Source organism: Pleurodeles waltl, chromosome 6, assembly GCF_031143425.1.
Source record: "Pleurodeles waltl isolate 20211129_DDA chromosome 6, aPleWal1.hap1.20221129, whole genome shotgun sequence".
In the NCBI taxonomy this organism is placed as follows: Eukaryota; Metazoa; Chordata; class Amphibia; order Caudata; family Salamandridae; genus Pleurodeles; species Pleurodeles waltl.
In genome coordinates, this window is record NC_090445.1 from 171,970,167 (window position 1) to 171,987,942 (window position 17,776).

Consider the following 17,776-nt stretch of genomic DNA (forward strand, 5'->3'; position numbering starts at 1 on the left):
ATATCCAACGACTGTTGAAATACAAGTGTGTCCAAATTCAAGTGCCGGCAAAGAAATAATTTCACAATCCATTACGCTGAATGTTCCATGTATCATTGTGTGTCATTGACTTCACTCCACTTCTCATGTATGTTTTCATTGGCTCAAATGAATCGGTTTACCTGTTTTTCGTGCCTTTTCACTGATATCTACCGCTAAATGTCTGTCTGTAACCCCTGATGATATCATTTATTCATGATGTATTTTCTGTTGTCTGTTTCTATGCACTATTGTTATTGAATTATTTTGTATGTAAGGACTGTGAAACTAGATTCGTTCCTGGCCTTTGATGTATAATATAAATCAAATAAACACAAATATAAATGGATATTTGAGAAATTCGTCAGTGAGCCAGTTAGAGATACATTTTGGTAAACTGTTTTGATGGAAAAGTACAAGCAAGCTATTTCAGATGCAAAAATGTATGCTTTCAAATTAATGCTGTGAACCAAGAGAGATTGAGGGGTTGAACCATTTGTTAAGACTAGTTAATAAATGCTGCACATGTGCATACATAGGAGGAGGTTTAGATGTATGGAGTGCTGGTAGAGTGCTGCGTGTGATAGTGGATCAGTGAAGTGGCTTTTTATCTTAGGCTGCCAAGTAGACAGAAATATTAGTATATGTTTAATAAATGGCTCTATTTACTTATTTGATTCAGGTCATTGTTTTCTTGTACATTATCCCTCCCGGCTCTCTTTATGTAATATTATGACTTTTGAACTAAGTGATGCACATTGCCCACTTTGTTATTTCTTTATAAACTGAAATGTTTCTTGTGTGTTGTACTCTCGTGCTAGGCCTATGATACTGGCGGCTCCACACGCTGTGGAATTTTGAATGTCATGGTGTATGATGGTCTGTCCTTGATATGTACTTTGCAAGGCATGTGTTGTGTCTCTCTGCGTTCCTGGAAGAATAAATATCCATATTCTATCTTTACTGCCAGGCCTCTTAACTTAGTTACTTGTTTCCTTGGGGAACATCCTAGCACCAAAAAAGTCTAAAAGGCTTGACGTTTTCCTCTATTAATTACTGACTAGCAACATAAATCCCTAGCTGTACCTTCTTTTCACAAGTACTGCTTCCGCATCTGTGCAACGAGACAATACCTCATTCACTGTAGGCACAGTTCACCTCTCACCCCACACTGATTTTCATACTAATTACAGATCATTTTTGTGGCTCTAACTCGCCCAAGTTTCTTGGTAATAACAAACGTTCTTGATCAATATCCCTATTAGGAGCAGGCCTTTCAAATATAAGTTCAGTGCAGCAGTTGTATTTTCTTTGGAGTTATGTTTCTAGCTATAGGGTGCTAAATGCCCCTATTCATTTATTACATATTTTTTAGATGGCCACTGTCTCACAATAAGTATAAATGTAAGCCCATGCACATTGCCACCCCTCTGTGTTATTGCCACTTGGAAGTTGATTGTTTTAAAGTGTTGTGCGACACTGTCCATTTGTGTCCATCTTACCTCAGTAGAAGCCTAGACCCTTGTGGAGCCTTAGTTGTAACAGTTTGTGAATGTGGTTTTGCATCAATGTGAGGAGAACCTAACCTGCATTGCCGAAGACATCTGCTAATGATGTCCTTCAATTATTTCTTAATTTTACAAGTCATTGGCGTAGCTTGAAGAAAACGGCAAGTGTTAAGAAAAGTTATCTTTTTTTAGGAATTTGTTCACATCAATGGAGCCAGCGGAACATTGACGGCAGACTCTCTCAAGAAGGAAATAGAGAAATTAAAGGTATGGAGTGGTAGCAGTTATTGCAAAGTTAAGAGTTCAAAGTGCTATGCTATAGATTACGTGCTAAACACTTGTGCTACCTTCAAGCTGCTTGCAACAACTGAATATCTTTGCAGTGGATATAGAGGATTGAGAGGAAAGTTTAACTGGTATGTTTATTTCCTGTGTATTCTTGTGTTAGAAGTGATTTTAGTCTTACTCTTGGCTGGAATGTGGCCAGATTAGAGGACATTCGATATGATGTAGTAGGGGAGGGCTGCTCTTCCTCATCCTTGTATCAGTCACTTGAAATAGTCTCCCCAGTTACCTCAGTCTGTTCTTCAAATGAACTGTGGCTTCCAAAGAGCCTTAAGACCTGCCTTTTGTAGACTTCCTGATTCTGCTGTTTGCTATGTTTATGTGCCAAGCAACACGTCATGTGCTTGAGCCAAACCGCCAATGTCATATTATGGGGAAAAGTACCGTCAGCCTGTTGGCAGTACTTTTCTCCATTTTACCGCCATCCGCCGGGGTTGTAATGATGGCCTATATGTGGATGACCCACATGAAGACTGTATATACTACTTATACCCAAATCACAAGACCAGAGACTGCAAAGTATGTAGGACATTTTCTACAAAGACTTTAAAGGAGAGAGAGGGTCGTCTTCTTTTGTGGCTACAAAAATGTAAATCTGGCCATCCAGCCTCTGACAATGACAGTGCCTCATCTTCTATCTCTGTCACAAAGACGCCTTTTAAAAGACATAATGGGGGCTCAGATATTAAGGAACCTCCTAAAAAGGCTCTAAAAAAGTAATCTGAGGGCTCTTCAAAAATTCGCAGCCCTGCCAAGAAAATTTAGTCTGGAACTCCTTATAAAACCCAAAAAGAAAACTCTCCCTGAGCCCCCAACGCCACCTCTTCAAATTAAACAAAAATTCAATCAGCCAGGATCTGTGCCGTCATCTGTGGTGTTCTCATCAACGACCCTATCATCGACAGTGACATCAACCATAGTCACTATTTCAGTGTTGACGACAGCGGCCTCAGGATCCTCATCAACAATGATTTCATCCTCGGCGATGGGGCGGCCCATCTCGTCACCACAGATTTACTCGCCGTCGTTTCATACCTCGTCTACGACCCTCCCATCGCCGGTCTCATCTATAGACCTCTTGTTGATGGCCCCGCCGACGATACCTCCAACGACTTTTCTGTTGACAATTCCTCCGTCCATGATACTCCCGTCGACGGCACCTTTGTTGACAATGCTCCCATCAACGATGCCTCTGCCGCCGACGCTACTGTCTATGACAGTGACTCTTCTGTCATCGACGATCAAACAAATGCCTGCAAAAAGGCAAAGACCATCTTCATTGCCTCTTTACCCATTGATGGAACATACACCGCTTACAAAGATGTCCAAGACTCATCCAACGTCATCCATAACATCCCCAAGTAAGATATTAAGGCTTTTACCATCACACCTCTTGGATGATGATTCAGATGATGACAGTGTATATGGAGCGGCTCTAGAAGTCCATTCCAATTACGTGTTAAATGCCAGGAATATTCTGACGATGACTCTTATTATGACCAGCACTACTATGAACCACTTCCTCAACAACAGCAGAGGGAAATGGTATGTTTGCCCTCCGGTCTGGTTTCAGATCTCCAAACCATGCTAGCAGATTATAAAGAATGCTTCCACCCACAGCCTACAGCCATTCAACAGCCAGTGGTTTCCGCACCAAGTATTCCACAATCGCTACACCTCCAGGTACAACCTACCACTCAGCACATTTCTCTGCAGAATTTGCACCCACAAATCCATACTTCATCAGATGATGAAGCTGAAGACGGAGAAATACTTACAACACAGGATGAGTGGGATGAATACACATTGCCAACGCCTGTCTCTCCAGGGCCACCTTGTGTCAAGTCCCCTCCAAAGATGTTGGTACCTTTCATAATCTATTGGAGAAAGCTGCCACACGATTTGAATTACAAATGCCCACAGTCCAGCAAGATTGTTCCTGTACAACTTTAAAGAACATCATAGTCATCAGAGCTATCCCAATAATAGACCATGTGTGAAATCAGGGTTTGAAAATAATGCGTAACCCTGCTACTGTACCAGCGGTCTTGCCTAAGTTCAATAAAAAGTACAAAGCAACGGATGACGTCCCGCCTGCCTGTCAGGTCGCCCAAAGCCGGATTCAGTCATTTCCCAAGCAGCCCAAAGACGTTCCAGAAACCCTTCTGCACTTCTGACCGTGTCCCTGGATAAAGAAGGTAGATGCCTTGATAACACCGGAAAAAGATTCTCCTCAGTGTCTGCCATTGTGGTGTATGCAGCAAACTCCTTTGCGCTCTTTGGCAGGTACGATAGGCGACTATGGTCGGAGATCAGTCCCGATCTTCCAGAAACAAATAAATCAGAAACTTGGAAAATTCTTCATAGATAATAGACTGCGCACTAGACATTGCCGCTATGGGTTTTAGACTTTTCGCTGGATCAGCAGTGTTAAGGTGCCAAGGTTGGCTTAAAGCCACTAACTTTCGGCCCGAAGTCCAAACGAAGATTCTGGACCCTCCTTATGATGGGGAAGCCCTTTTCGGCAAGCATGTCGACGACGCCCTCCAGACAATCAAAGCATACACGGATACTGCCAAATGGCTAGGCTCCCTACAGTATAAGAAAGCACCCTTTCGAAGTGCCAGAGGCAGAGTGCAGTCTTCCTTTCGTGGAGGATACCAGCAATGAAGGTACCCAGCTAATTCCCATAACTTCCAACCTACCAAACCCCAATATCACCAAAGACAACCGCCTGCAGCGGCATATAGCAGGCCTCCTCACAGAGGAAAGTCTGTAAGACAAGCCAAAGATCCCTCCCGCAGGCAATGACAACCTCCAAATGCCGGCTACCTCTCCTATTTCACTGAAACACCGCCTTCATCATTGGCGTCAGATAACAAACGACAAGTGGGTCAAAAGACCGCGGCGGCCATTCTGGCTTTCCCGCTGGGCCGGCGGGCGACTGCCAAAAGGCCGCCCGCCGGCCCAGCGGGAAAGACCCTGCAACGAGGATGCCGGCTACGAATGGAGCCGGCGGAGTTGCAGGGGTGCGACGGGTGCAGTGGCACCCGTCGCGATTTTCAGTGTCTGCAAAGCAGACACTGAAAATCTTTATGGGGCCCTGTTAGGGGGCCCCTGCACTGCCCATGCCAGTGGCATGGGCAGTGCAGGGGCCCCCAGGGGCCCCACGATACCCGTTCCCACCATCCTCTTCCTGGCGGTAAAAAACCGCCAGGAACAGGATGGCGGGAAGGGGGTCGGAATCCTCATGGCGGCGCTGCAAGCAGCGCCGCCATGGAGGATTCCCTGGGCCAGGGGTAAACCGGCGGGAAACCACCGGTTCCCCTTTTCTGACCGCGGCTTTATCGCCGCGGTCAGAATGGCCCAGGAAGCACCGCCAGCCTGTTGGCAGTGCTTCCGCGGTCCCCGGCCCTGGCGGTCATGGACCGCCAGGGTCGGAATGACCCCCAGGATTCGGTCACTTTCTAGAATTTATACATATGCCCCCGTGTGCACCCCCTCCCAAGCACATCAAAGACATCTCCATCTTCTCAATATAGAAATTGAGGTGATATTAACCAAAGGAGCAATAGAATGTGTACCCTATACCCAAAAGGGAAAGGGTTTCTATTCTCGCTTCTTCCTAATCAGGAAAAAATCTCGTCTATGGAGATCCATCCTAAATTTAAGGGAGCTGAACAAGTACCTGAAAAAGCAGACATTCTGCATGATGACATTGAAAGACATCTTGCAGCGTCTCAACAGAGTAGACTATATGGCTTCCCTAGACCTGCAAGACGCCTACTTCCACATACCTATCCACCCAAAACACAGGAAGTTCCTAAGATGTATGGTAGCCGGCAGGCACTTTCAATTCAGGGTGCTCCCTTTCGGGCTCAAGTCCGCTCCTCAGATTTTTACCAAGTGTCTTGCCCCTGTTGCAGCATATCTAAGGCGCAAGCGACATCAACTTTTTCCATACCTAGATGACTGGTTAGTAAAGGCTTCCGACATCCAGTCAGTACGCAGCTCTCTCAAGGCGACCTTACTCCTTTTCAAACAACTGGGCCTCACTCTCAACCAAGAAAAGTCCCAGCTCCAGCCATCCACCAACATAGTCTTCCTGGGCACCATACTGGATACAGTCCAAACCAAAGCTTATTCAGCAGTGGACAGACAACACAAGCTAGTCTAGCTAGAGAAAACAATCCAACAAAGAAAGTGCCTTTCAGTTCAACGCTAAAAATCATTGCTGGGGATGAAGTCATCTTGCATCAATCTTATTCCCCACTGTCACCTTCATATGCGTCCACTTCAGGAGGAGCTAGACAAACAGTGGAAGCAGACACAAGCCTTCTTCGAAGACACAATACAACTAACCCCCCGTATGACAGCTTTTCTCAGTTGGTGGAAAATATCCTAGAACATTTCCAAAGGTCTATGCTTCTTAACCCAGGTCCCTCCGCTAACTATAACAACGGACGCATCAATGGTGGGATGGGGTGCATGTCTGTAGGACCTTCAAGTAAGCGGCAAGTGGCCCCCCTCTCACACCACTCTTCATATCAACCCTCTCGAACTCAGAGCAGTGTATCTGGCATTGCAGGCCTTCCTTCCAAGAATCCAAGGCTCTTCAGTGCTTGTCCAAACGGACAATATGACCACCATGCACTACATCAACAAGCAAGGAGAGACTCAGTCGCATCTAGTATCCAAAGAAGCACAGACCATTTGGTGCTGGTGCTTTTGACACTCAGTGCACCTAAAAGCAGAGCACCTCCCGGGACTGCAGACCACCACTGCGGATTCGCTGAGCAGGCTAAAAACATCCCCCCACGAACGGGAATTGAACCAGGAAACGCTGGACAGAATATTCCTCCAGTGGATAGAAACAAATCTGGAGCTGTTTGCGACATCCCAGAAAGCCAAATGCAGATTTTACACAAGTTGGCATCACCAACGGGGATCGTGGGGAGATGCCTTTTCGATAGCATGGTCATGGATTAATGCTTACACTTTTCCTCCGATTCCTCTCCTCACACGAGTGATCAGCAAAATCAAATTGGAACCCTGCCAAATAATCCTAATTGCTCCAGCCTGGCTGCATCAACCTTGGTACACGGAGCTACTACTGCTGTCGTCTTGTTCACCCATGAGGATAACACCTATTCCGGAGTTGCTAACCATCAATCAAGGTCAGGTGAGACACCCGGATCCCGAATCTCTCAATTTATCTGCATGGCTCCTGAATTCAATGAGTTCGCTGTAAAGACAGCCTTGCTAAGGTGCGTGCAAACAGTACAAGTAAGACATACCAATTAAAGTGGAAACACTTCTGCATGTGGTGTCTCTAAAAACATACACCCCCTTTCTTCCACTCTGGAACAAATCTTACCTTACCTATTTCATCTAGCATGCTCAGACCTTGTCCATGTGTCCATCAAGGTTCACTTGGCAGGCATTTCTAGATACAGAAGAATATCTGGTGAACCATCCCTCTGGTTTCACAGGCTTCTAAAAAATTTTTTTGAAAGGTCTTTTTTGGTCTTTTCCTCCAGTTAAAGCCCCTCCTCCAGTTTGTCTGCTTAATACAGTCTTGGGCCAGCTAATGAAAGAACCATTTGAGCCCATCCATAAAGCGGACATCAAATACCTCACATGGAAAGTATTGCTCCTCTTAGCTTGAACATCTGCTCGCAGAGGCAGCGAAATACAAACAATTACAATCCAAGAGCCTTTTCTGCAGTTTATCTTACGTACCAACACTAAATTTATCCCCAAAGTACCATCGGACTTTCATATTAATGAGCCAATAGTACTGAAGTTCTTCTTCCCACAACCTCAAACTGGAGCAGAAAGATTTCTCCATTCTCTTGACTTGAAAAGATGACTCAAGTTCTACTTACACAGAACAAAGTCAATCAGGAAATCAAACCAACTCTTCATAGCCTTCAGTGCACCCAGAAGAGGGCATCCAGTTACTAAACCGACTATTTCCAAGTGGCTCTCGAACACAATAGACTTTTCCCATCAAAAGGCTGGTCGACCTTTGGACAATAGAGTACGTGCATATTTCACTAGAGCGGTTTCCACCTCTTGTGCATTGTTCTCGGTCGTATCCCTTCCAGATATATGCCGAGCGGCAACATGGAAAACGGCGCATACTTTCACAAAGCACTATTGCTTAGATGCTGAAACGCTCTGAGTTGCAGCGGTAGGCCAAGCAGTCCTTAGACATTTGTTCCAATGAAGGTGAGCCATTTCTTTATTTTTGCCATCCACTCCTACCATTTAGTACCACATTTTCTGTATAATAATAAATTTGCTTGTATAATATAAATATCAGGCATGGATTTATCTAAATGCTGATACTCTCACATTTATGGTAGAATGTTGTTATTACAAATACAGAAAATGTGCTAGTCGCTGCTTGCTATTCTTATTCAAGCATGTGAATCTATGAAAGTTCCAATACTGGAGTAAGAAATAAGTTACCTACCTGTAACGGCCCACCCACCTCCCCTGCGGAGCTCACCTTCTCTTTTCTCAGTGTTTCTTTAATATTGCAGCACTTATGCTTGGAAAATCTGAGGGAAGGCAGCTCCTCACAGGAGGCTTCTAGAGGGCGATGCAACCTGATTGGTTGAATTTTGAGTTTGGGTCATTTTTACAAAATGACTGTGATTTGTTACTGAGCTAAAGGACTAGTGCATGTAATGTATGTATACATTTAAGCACATCTTTTATATTACACCGGGGACTCCCATCTCGACGACGGGGAAGTAACCAAGCATGTTAACCTATGAAAGTTTCCAATACTGGAGAACAACAGTTACAGGTAAGTAACTTATTTCTTCATGTTGCATGTCATATGCAAACCAGAGCTTCTCACCAGCAAATATTTATAAACATCAAAGTTAAACAACACATCCTGTCAACCGAATAAAAAAATAAATGAGTTATTAAAAAACACGTTTTCTATTCCTCACTCATCTTCACCCCATCATTTACCTAACTGCAGTGACCTCAGTCAGGATAAAAGCACCACTCCGCTCACCATGTACCAAGTACACAAAAATACTTCCACAACTCTTTACATTGTGATTGAACATCCTTTCAACCATTCCTTGCCACGGTGTAGCATGCTAAGTGTCCACTAACATGTTCTGGTGTCTCTTCAGAGGTGTGTAACACTATAAATTCCACTACAATAAATTTTAAAAAAGTTAGGCCAAAATTCACTATTTTTATTGCTCTAGATAATAATACATTTCAATAACTAATGTTATGTGTATGGAGGCAACTTTTATACAGTACTCACAAACACCGACGTGTTGCTTGGCACATAAACATAGCAAACAGCAGAATCCGGAAGTCTACAACAGGCAGGTCTTAAGGCTCTTTGGAAGCCACAGTTCATTTGAAGAACAGACTGAGGTAACTGGGGAGACTATTTAAAGTGACTGATGCAAGGATGAGGAAGAGCAGCCCTCCCCTACTACCATCATATCCAATATCCAATGTCCTCTAATCTGGCCACATTCCAGCCACGAGATCAAGGCAGGAGTTCTTTTTGCTATAGTGTCTTTCACTATTGCCCTTATCAGCTCTACAGAAGGTTTGGTCCAACCTGAAATCCTCCCGACTCTGGGAGTGCAGCTTATCTTTTCCTCCAGGTAACCAAAGCCTAAGAACCAAACAAAGAAATAAATTGTCTTCAACCTAAGGAGAACTTGATTTAGCACACTTAAGCGTACTCACCATAGGCATCCACTGCTAAAGTCTTTGTCTTCATAAGCATGGGGATGGGTGAGCCATTAAAAGCTCGAGCCTGAAGCCAAGCTGTGGCTCGGCTCGAGGTCTTGCTGGAACCTAAAGCCCATAAAGCTAAGCTTTCATGTGGCTTATGCATGCCTCTCTTCCTCCACCCAGGATGTGGTGTTATGGTTAGAGCTGCCGCCTATGCACCTGGGGAAGCAAGTTTGAGTTTCTGTGTCAGTTCAGCATCCTGTGATTCTGGGCAAATCACTTGATCTCCACGTGCCTCTAAACAGTGCACGTGTCCTTGTGTACTGTAACTGGTGTTCATGTAGAGTGCACCAATGTCTTTTGGTTGAGTTTGTGCAATATTTTAAAAAGTGCTTTCAATGGTAAAAACAAAGCCTCAACATAAGGAAAGACAAATAGGTACCCTTTTCCTGGCTGATTTGTACAAAATGAAACCAGAAAATTTTGATAAATCGCAGCTTTCCTGCTTCAGTAGAGTGATCTTATACAAATATTTTATTTCACCAAAACTCTTTTTTTTTTCTTGTATGAAGGCACTTTCAGATTTATGAATTTAGATTACCAGTTGTACAAAACTTCATCTTCGTCTAAGTACTTCTAGTTGAAGTGTTATTATGTGCCCTGTTAATGTCTAAAGCTTCCATATGTTAAACAAATATACTTTTTAAATTTTGAATATAATTTATTATATTTTGCGTGATGTTTTTTGTATGGTAAACAGGAGGCCTCAATTTAAGTTGACTCCAAAGATGACTCCTAAATGATTAACCCTCTGTAGTGCCACACTTTCCACCTTAACAAGTTTTAACTTAATTCGCTCTGGGCCAATTGACATTATTTTCAAATTGGACACATTTCCAGTCCTAGCTGTTGTGTATAGCTAACATAGTTGGTCAAGAAACGATCCAATCCAATCGCAGTCCTAGATAACAGGATGGTGTCACCAGCATACAGCAAAAGGGCTTTTCTTACCATTGATTTTTGATGGGCCTGCTTGTACAAAGGTAAGCTCACCTCCGGAAAATTGATGTGTAAAGTAACCGAAAAGAGGGGAAGCACACGTCCTTGGTGAACCGCTTTAACAATTTCAAAAGTAGCCGTATGTTCCCTCGGTTGACCTTAGCGAAGAGTACAGCTGTTGTGGGAGTTATTGGAGTTCTGATTTAACCCACACACTAGCTAGCCACTTTTCACCAGAATTTGTACCTGTCAACCAGTTTCAGAGCAGTTGACACGTCCAGGTGAAGCCCCTTGTTATTCTTCTTTGCATATTTTGCAATCAGAAAGGATAAATTGAGGCACTGTTAATTTGTCGCCAAGCTTTCATGGGAGCCCAACTGAACCCATGATAGCACTCCTGCCCCATATTACCACTCTTTTAATCTTGCCAGAAGTGTTCTCTAAAGGAGTCTAAGGGAGGAATCTAACAGGGATAACATTTCCTAAATACACACAGCAAAGTTGTTTGCCCAAGTCGTGGGGATCTACACAGTGGTCCCACAAACATGTTAACAGGCTACTAGATGTCTTTTTTCCTCACACGCATCAACACTCTCCATACCTGTCTGTTTCCTTACTGTAGTCATAATAAGCAAACATGCATGCTCAAAACTCCACTACAGGCTTGGAGCCTTGTCCCAGATGTTACACGTCTTTTAAGTTGAGTATTCTGCAGTTGTACTTGTTGCCAGTTGTAACCTTTCTATGAAACCAGATTTCTTGAGGCATTAGTAGTCTGCTCTGTGATGCTCAAGATTCTGCACTAAACACAGGTCCATGGATTTGCACGATGTACTTTATGGAGGAGTTGTCTAGTGGTTTGTGCAGTGAATTGTGAAATGAGATGTCTAGGTATGAATGCATTGTACTGTGAAATGTCAGACACTGGGCTTTGACCAATACACAGTGTGAGTGATAATAGACGCTCATGGGGAGGTCACTGTACTGTGAATTCAGATGCCAAGAGGTTTGCGTAGTGTAATGTGGGCTCCTGGCCTCAGGGGTTAGTGCAGAGTACTGTGGGCTTGGAGGCTGCCCTAGGGTTGGTGTGGAGCTCTGTAGGCTTAAGTCTCAGGGTTAGAGCAGTGTACTGTGTATTCAGATGCCAAAAGGTTGGTGTAGTGCAATGTGAGCTCATGTGGTCGTGGGGTTGTGCAGTGTACTGGGGACACAGAGGCTGCCCTAGGAGTGCTGTGGAGCTCTGTAGGCTTAAGTCCCAGGGTTAGAGCAGTGTGCTGTGGGGTCTGATGCTCTAAGATTAGTAGCCCTATACTGTGTGCTGAAACGGTTAGGGATTAGCGCGGTGTATTTTGGGGTTAGATATGTATGGGTATGTTAGTGCACTGTATGGCTCTGGTGCCCCCGTATCAGTGAAGTGTACAGTGGGCTGCCATGCCCCAGGCTTTGTGCAGTGAGAGTGAGATCCCAGTGGTGGTGTACTCCATGACTTCAGATGCTTAGCGGTGAGTACCATGTAATGTAGGCTTACATGCTCAAGGGTTAGCGCATTGTACTGTGTGATGGGATGCCGGGGGGTTGGAATGATCTACTGAGGCTTCAGATTCTAATTGGTAGTGTAGTGCACTGTGTGAAAAGATGTCATCGGGTTAGTGTGGTGAACTGTTTGATTATATGCTCAGGAGTTAGTGCAGTGCTCTATGGGATCATATGCTCCGGGGTTAGTTCAGTGCACTGTGAAATCAGATGATTAGTGGTAGTGCAGCGCACAGTGTGATGGGATACCATACTCCCTGTATAGTGCACTGTGTGTTCAGATGCTCCTTGGTTAGTACAGTGCTCTGTGGGATCAAATGCTCCGGGGTTAGTGCAGTGCACTCTAGCATCAGATGATTAGTAATAGTGCAGTGCCCAGTGTGATGGGATGCCGTACTCTGTATAGTGCACTGTGTATGCTCAGGGGTAGTGTAGTGCACTGTAAGACTGGATGTCATGGAATTTGTATAGTGCACTGTGGGCTTAGATGCTTCGCGGCTAGTGCAGTGCACTGTGAGATCCGGTGCTCAGTGGTTAGCGCAGTGTACTGTGGGATCAGATGCTCAGTGGTTAGAGCTGTGTATTGTGGAAGCAGATGCTCCGTGGGTATTGCAGTGTACTGTGGGATTGGATGCTTTGGGGTTAGTGCAGTGCACTGTGGTTAGTACAGTGCACTGTGGGATCAGATGCTCTGGGGGTAGTATAGTACGCTGCAGGATTAGATCCTCTGGGGTAGTACAGTGCACTGTGGGATCTGGGGTCAGTGCAGTTTACTGCATCGTGGTTAGTGCAGTGCACTGTGCGATCTGATGCTTCGGGGTAGTGCAGTGCACTTGTCGGTTCCCTTGTCCAGCATATGGCTAAATGAACGGTGTGGGCACAAACTTAGAATATTCCAGTATGCTGATGTCTTAACTTGGCATTAGATTGTCATTGTAATTTGATGAACAGTTTGGATCATGTGCTCTAATAATCCCTTTCTTGCCCCTAGGCTGCGCATGCACAGTTTGAAAAAGATAAAAATGAGTTGGAAACGGCAAGAGATGAAGCAAAGAAGGTAGAAGAACAGCTGAACTATAAGTCCGAATTACTGGTCAAGAGGCTTATGGATAAGAAACAAGAAGACATGGAGCTGGAATCTTCTTTGGAGGTTCGTCCTTGGAATGTACAGTCAGGGGTCTGATGTTTAAACACTGCAGGAGGACAGCATATGACATTGTGACTTGAACACCAACCCATCTGCATGCTAGTATGGTTGCCAACAAATTCAGAGATCTACAAATAACCATTGCTCCTTAACTCCATATCTGGTGCCCATTTCAGAATTACATAGGTTTTCTTGATATCCATTTTTCACTAGACATATTTCACCATATGAAGTAATCTACATTTAGTACATAATGAAAAACCATTGTAAGATGCAGCTCATTGTTTGGCCCTGGGTATTTTAGGTTCTTAGTCAGCCTATAAACCTTATATAACCCCATAACTAGAGGGTCTAGCGGGCGTAATGGTATATTGCTTTTGTAAATCGGGGATCATGACCAATAGTTGCAATTGAAAACGCCACTAATGGCCTTTTTTCCTACTCATTTTCAATATTTCTTTATTGCACTGTTAACTTATATGGGAACACTACACCTATGACCCCTTGCTGGGTTCAGAAGTTTGTCTACTATTCAGAAATCTATAACTTTCCTGGATCACTCTTGGGTTTCACAACAATTTCCACTAGAACCTGAATGTAGGTTGAAAGCACAAAAAATAAGAAAAAAGCTTCATCTTTGAAAAATGCCAAAACTGTGGTTAAAAAAAAAAAAATAGGCATTTTGATTCAGCTGTGCATGTTCATGAAAGCTTGGAAGGTGGTGACTTTAACACAGCAAACCTTTTATGGATTCCATTTTAAGGAAAAACACACTTTTTGTGGAGCATTTTATTCCTATTTTTCCAAAAAATCTCAAAATGGGACTGTATTTTGCCTATTTTCCTGGTCCCCTCAGGGGAATCCACAAACCCTGGGTACCTTTAGAGTCCCCAAGATGTTAGAAAAAGGACACAGGTTTGGGGTGTGTTAGAAATTGGGTCTTTAGTAGACAGAGGTATACACCCTTGTCCAAGTAGGGACCACAATCCTAGTCCGGATAAATCACAACATAATCCAAATTATCTGGTGCTCACCCTCTGGTAGCTTGTCATGGAGCAGGCAGGTTTAACTTAAAAGGCAATGTCTAAAGTATTTGTGCAATAACTCAGACAGTAACACAGTGAAAACACAACAAAAATACACCACACAGGTTTAGAAAATTAGATAATATTTATGTAAATCAAATAAGGTAAAAACAATGAAAATTCCATGTACACAAGCAATGTTATGATTGTTTTAAAGATTAAGGCGGTCATTATGAACACAGCAGTAAACACCGCTGACCGCCGTGGTGGTGGTGAACAGAAGACCACTGTTGGCGGTGAATAGAAACCCGCCATATAATGAACCAAAATCCCGAACCCGCCAAAAATCACCAGTCCACCCGTCACCGCTAGGACCCTGTTGGCGGAAATGCTGGACCTTCCACCCCGCCACCGCCGAGCACACTCACATCCCGCCCTACAAATAATGATGCACAAATCACCTTGGTGGTCAGTGGAAGTCGAACGACCATTGGCGGTGCCAACCGCCACGGGCGGCAAGTGGACCCAACAGCAAGATGTGCACACATTGGATAAGGTAGAAACCCACACACCTGACACACATCCACAACACCATAAAACACTCACAGACACACCCCACAATCCTTTGCAATGAAACTAGGCCAACGAAGATAGAGAGCACCAGAAGCAGGCACCGAACGCCACTATACACAAGTCTTACACCAACCCACAGAGGAGCACCCTCACCGTGATTCCAGCCCTGACACCATTCACCACACACACCATGTCACCCCCCAAACATCCACGCTTCACAGAAAGGGAACTAAGGACCATGGTGTATGAGATCCTGAAGGTGGAGCCACAAATATTTGGGGCTCAGGTGCAGCACATACCCATCGCCAGGAAGATGGAGCTATGGTAGACCATTGTCAACAGGGTCTATGCAGTGGGACACCATCCACGCACCAGGGACGACATCTGCAAAAGTTGGAACGACCTGCGGGGGAAGGTCAGGACCATGGCATCCAGGCACCACATTGCAGTCCAGAAGAGGGGGGGAGGACCAACACTACCCAAATACACAGACTGGTAGGAAAAGGTACTGGCCATCCTGCACCCTGAGAGACTCGCTGGAGAAATGGATTTGGGTAAGTCATCTACATTTACCCCATATACATCACACCTGGAATGCATGCACCACACCACCCCACTCCTCCAACACCCACCAGGACCACTACCCCACCCAGGCCACAATCACCACATCCAGTCCCCCTGCATGCCCACAAACCCACTAACAGGGCCACGTCCTTCCCCCTGTGCAAAGCCACCCACCCCTGCAAGGATTCACAATGACACTACGCCACCCACAATGTAACTCCACATCCTAAGCAAAATGCAGTACAAACCTTACAAAGGCACCCTGCATGGCCCCAAAATGTAACACCTGCACAAAACAGCCCAGCCCTGTGCACCCCATCTGATCATGCATTTGTAACAGACATGTCCATTTGCCCCAACAGGCACCACCACCCATGCTACCCTGACAGACCGGACAGGGAGTGCTAGTGCCCCCCAGGGAGACAGAGGCACCTCACAGGACACTGGGGATGGATCCCTGGACATTGATGAGCAGGCTGCCCCCTCACACAGTCCTGGACTGTCACCATCCAGAAGCCCCACCCAGGATACCACTGACACCGCTACCACCCAGGCAAGAACATCAGCCCAGGACAACTGTCCCCCACACCAGTGTATCCAGGCCACAGACTGGTGGAACACAGGTACAGAGGCCGCAGTCACCCCCTACCAACAGGCAGGAAGACGATGGCCCCAGTACAAGTGGCACCGCCAGACCTGTGCAGGGGACACAGGCACAGGGGGCTAGGCCCAGTGGGAGGGCATCATTGGCCCAGGGGAGAGGCCACAGAACGGATGCTGCAGCCCAGGACGTAATATCTTAGGTCCTGGGGGGCCTACCAGCATACCCAAGACAGATTGGCCCAGATAGTACCCACCCTGGAGCATAGTCAGAGGATGCAGCAGGAACACCACCAAGAGGCCATGGAGCAGTGGAAACTTCACAACGCCACAATGGCCAGCATAACAGGAGCACTGTTTCAGCTGGTACAAACCCAGTCTGAGACCCACACAGGACAGGAGGCCCCCACTACAGCACAGGAGACAGACCGGACAATGACAGCATCAGCCGCAACATTCCACAAACTACCCTCAGAGAAAACACAAGGAACAAGCATGTCATCCACTCTAGGTCAACAGCAGGCGCCCAAACGGACCCTCAGGCCAAGATATGGGATTGGAACCCCTGCCAAAAAAAAGGCCCCCTCAAAGAAGTGACTCTGCAACAATCTGCCCACCAACCATCCCATACAATCAACCACCAAACAGTGCCAATAATCAATAAGAACTCATGTAAGCATTGATGGACCCATCGATTCTTACAACAAGGCTGCCACCATGTTGGCATTGAGGACAACCACCCATGACCAGCTGCCACTGTAATTTGCACTAGTCAATCCCTGCCCCAAATAAAACACATATCATACATGTAACACTGTCCCCTGTCATAATGTGTGAACAAAGTGAAGTATGGATGCAACTGGCTGATAACTACTTTATTTGTAATGCGTAGCATGAAAGTACACCTGTGTGCCTAAATGTTGTCACAAAAATAACCACTAAATTGTATTTGTTACCATGCAGACCAGTTGCAAATAGTAGATTCAAACCCCCCCCCCCCCCAGGATGACAAACCACAATGACAGTATGTTTCACAAACACCAATGTCAGCCCTTAGTCCCACATAGTTACTGGAAGTAGAGTTGTATCAGTTGGGTACTGGAATTAACATCTTCCCCTTCCTCATCATCACCATCACTCTCCTCCCCTCTCTGAGGAAGCTGGTCAGGATATACAGCACCATCCACCTGCAAGAGAGGGATAGAATTTATCACTGCCATTTTGTGGAGCATGCAGCAGGCCACCACTATTCTACACACCTTTTCAGGCCCATAGGCCAGGGAACCCCCAGAGATATGTAGACAACGAAACCTAGCCTTGAGGAGACCTTTTGTGTGCTCTATCACCCCCCTAGTACGTCCATAGGCCTCATTGTAATTCCTCTCTGCATCTGTCCCAGGATTCCTCACTGGTGTCAGGCGCCAACGCAAGTTGGGATAGCCAGAATCACCTAGAAAATTGTGCAAAACACAGCAGTCATTATCAAGCCTCTGAGTCAGACAGCCTGGCTGTCTGCTAGGTGGCAGTTACTGACAGAAACACCTACCTATTATCCACCCTCTGTCCTCTTGTAGTTGTTCCATCTTGTGTGGCACACTACTGTTCCTCAGCACAAAGGAATCATGGAATGAACCGGGGAACATGGCATTCACATGTGAGATGTACTGGTCTGCAGTACATACCAATTGGATGTTCATGGAGTGAAAGTTCTTTCTGTTTCTGTACACCTGTTC

General features: G+C 45.3%; 1 protein-coding gene across 1 annotated transcript in view; it reads left to right on the forward strand.

The window, feature by feature from the left end:
• The window catches only part of IFI35 (interferon induced protein 35), a 193,588-nt gene that overhangs the window by 39,776 nt on the left and 136,036 nt on the right, over nucleotides 1-17,776 (forward strand). The window contains exons 3-4 of the mRNA XM_069237757.1: nucleotides 1,719-1,793; nucleotides 13,126-13,284. Coding sequence (XP_069093858.1) covers nucleotides 1,719-1,793; nucleotides 13,126-13,284 — 234 coding nt within the window. The remainder of the gene's footprint in view (nucleotides 1-1,718; nucleotides 1,794-13,125; nucleotides 13,285-17,776) is intronic.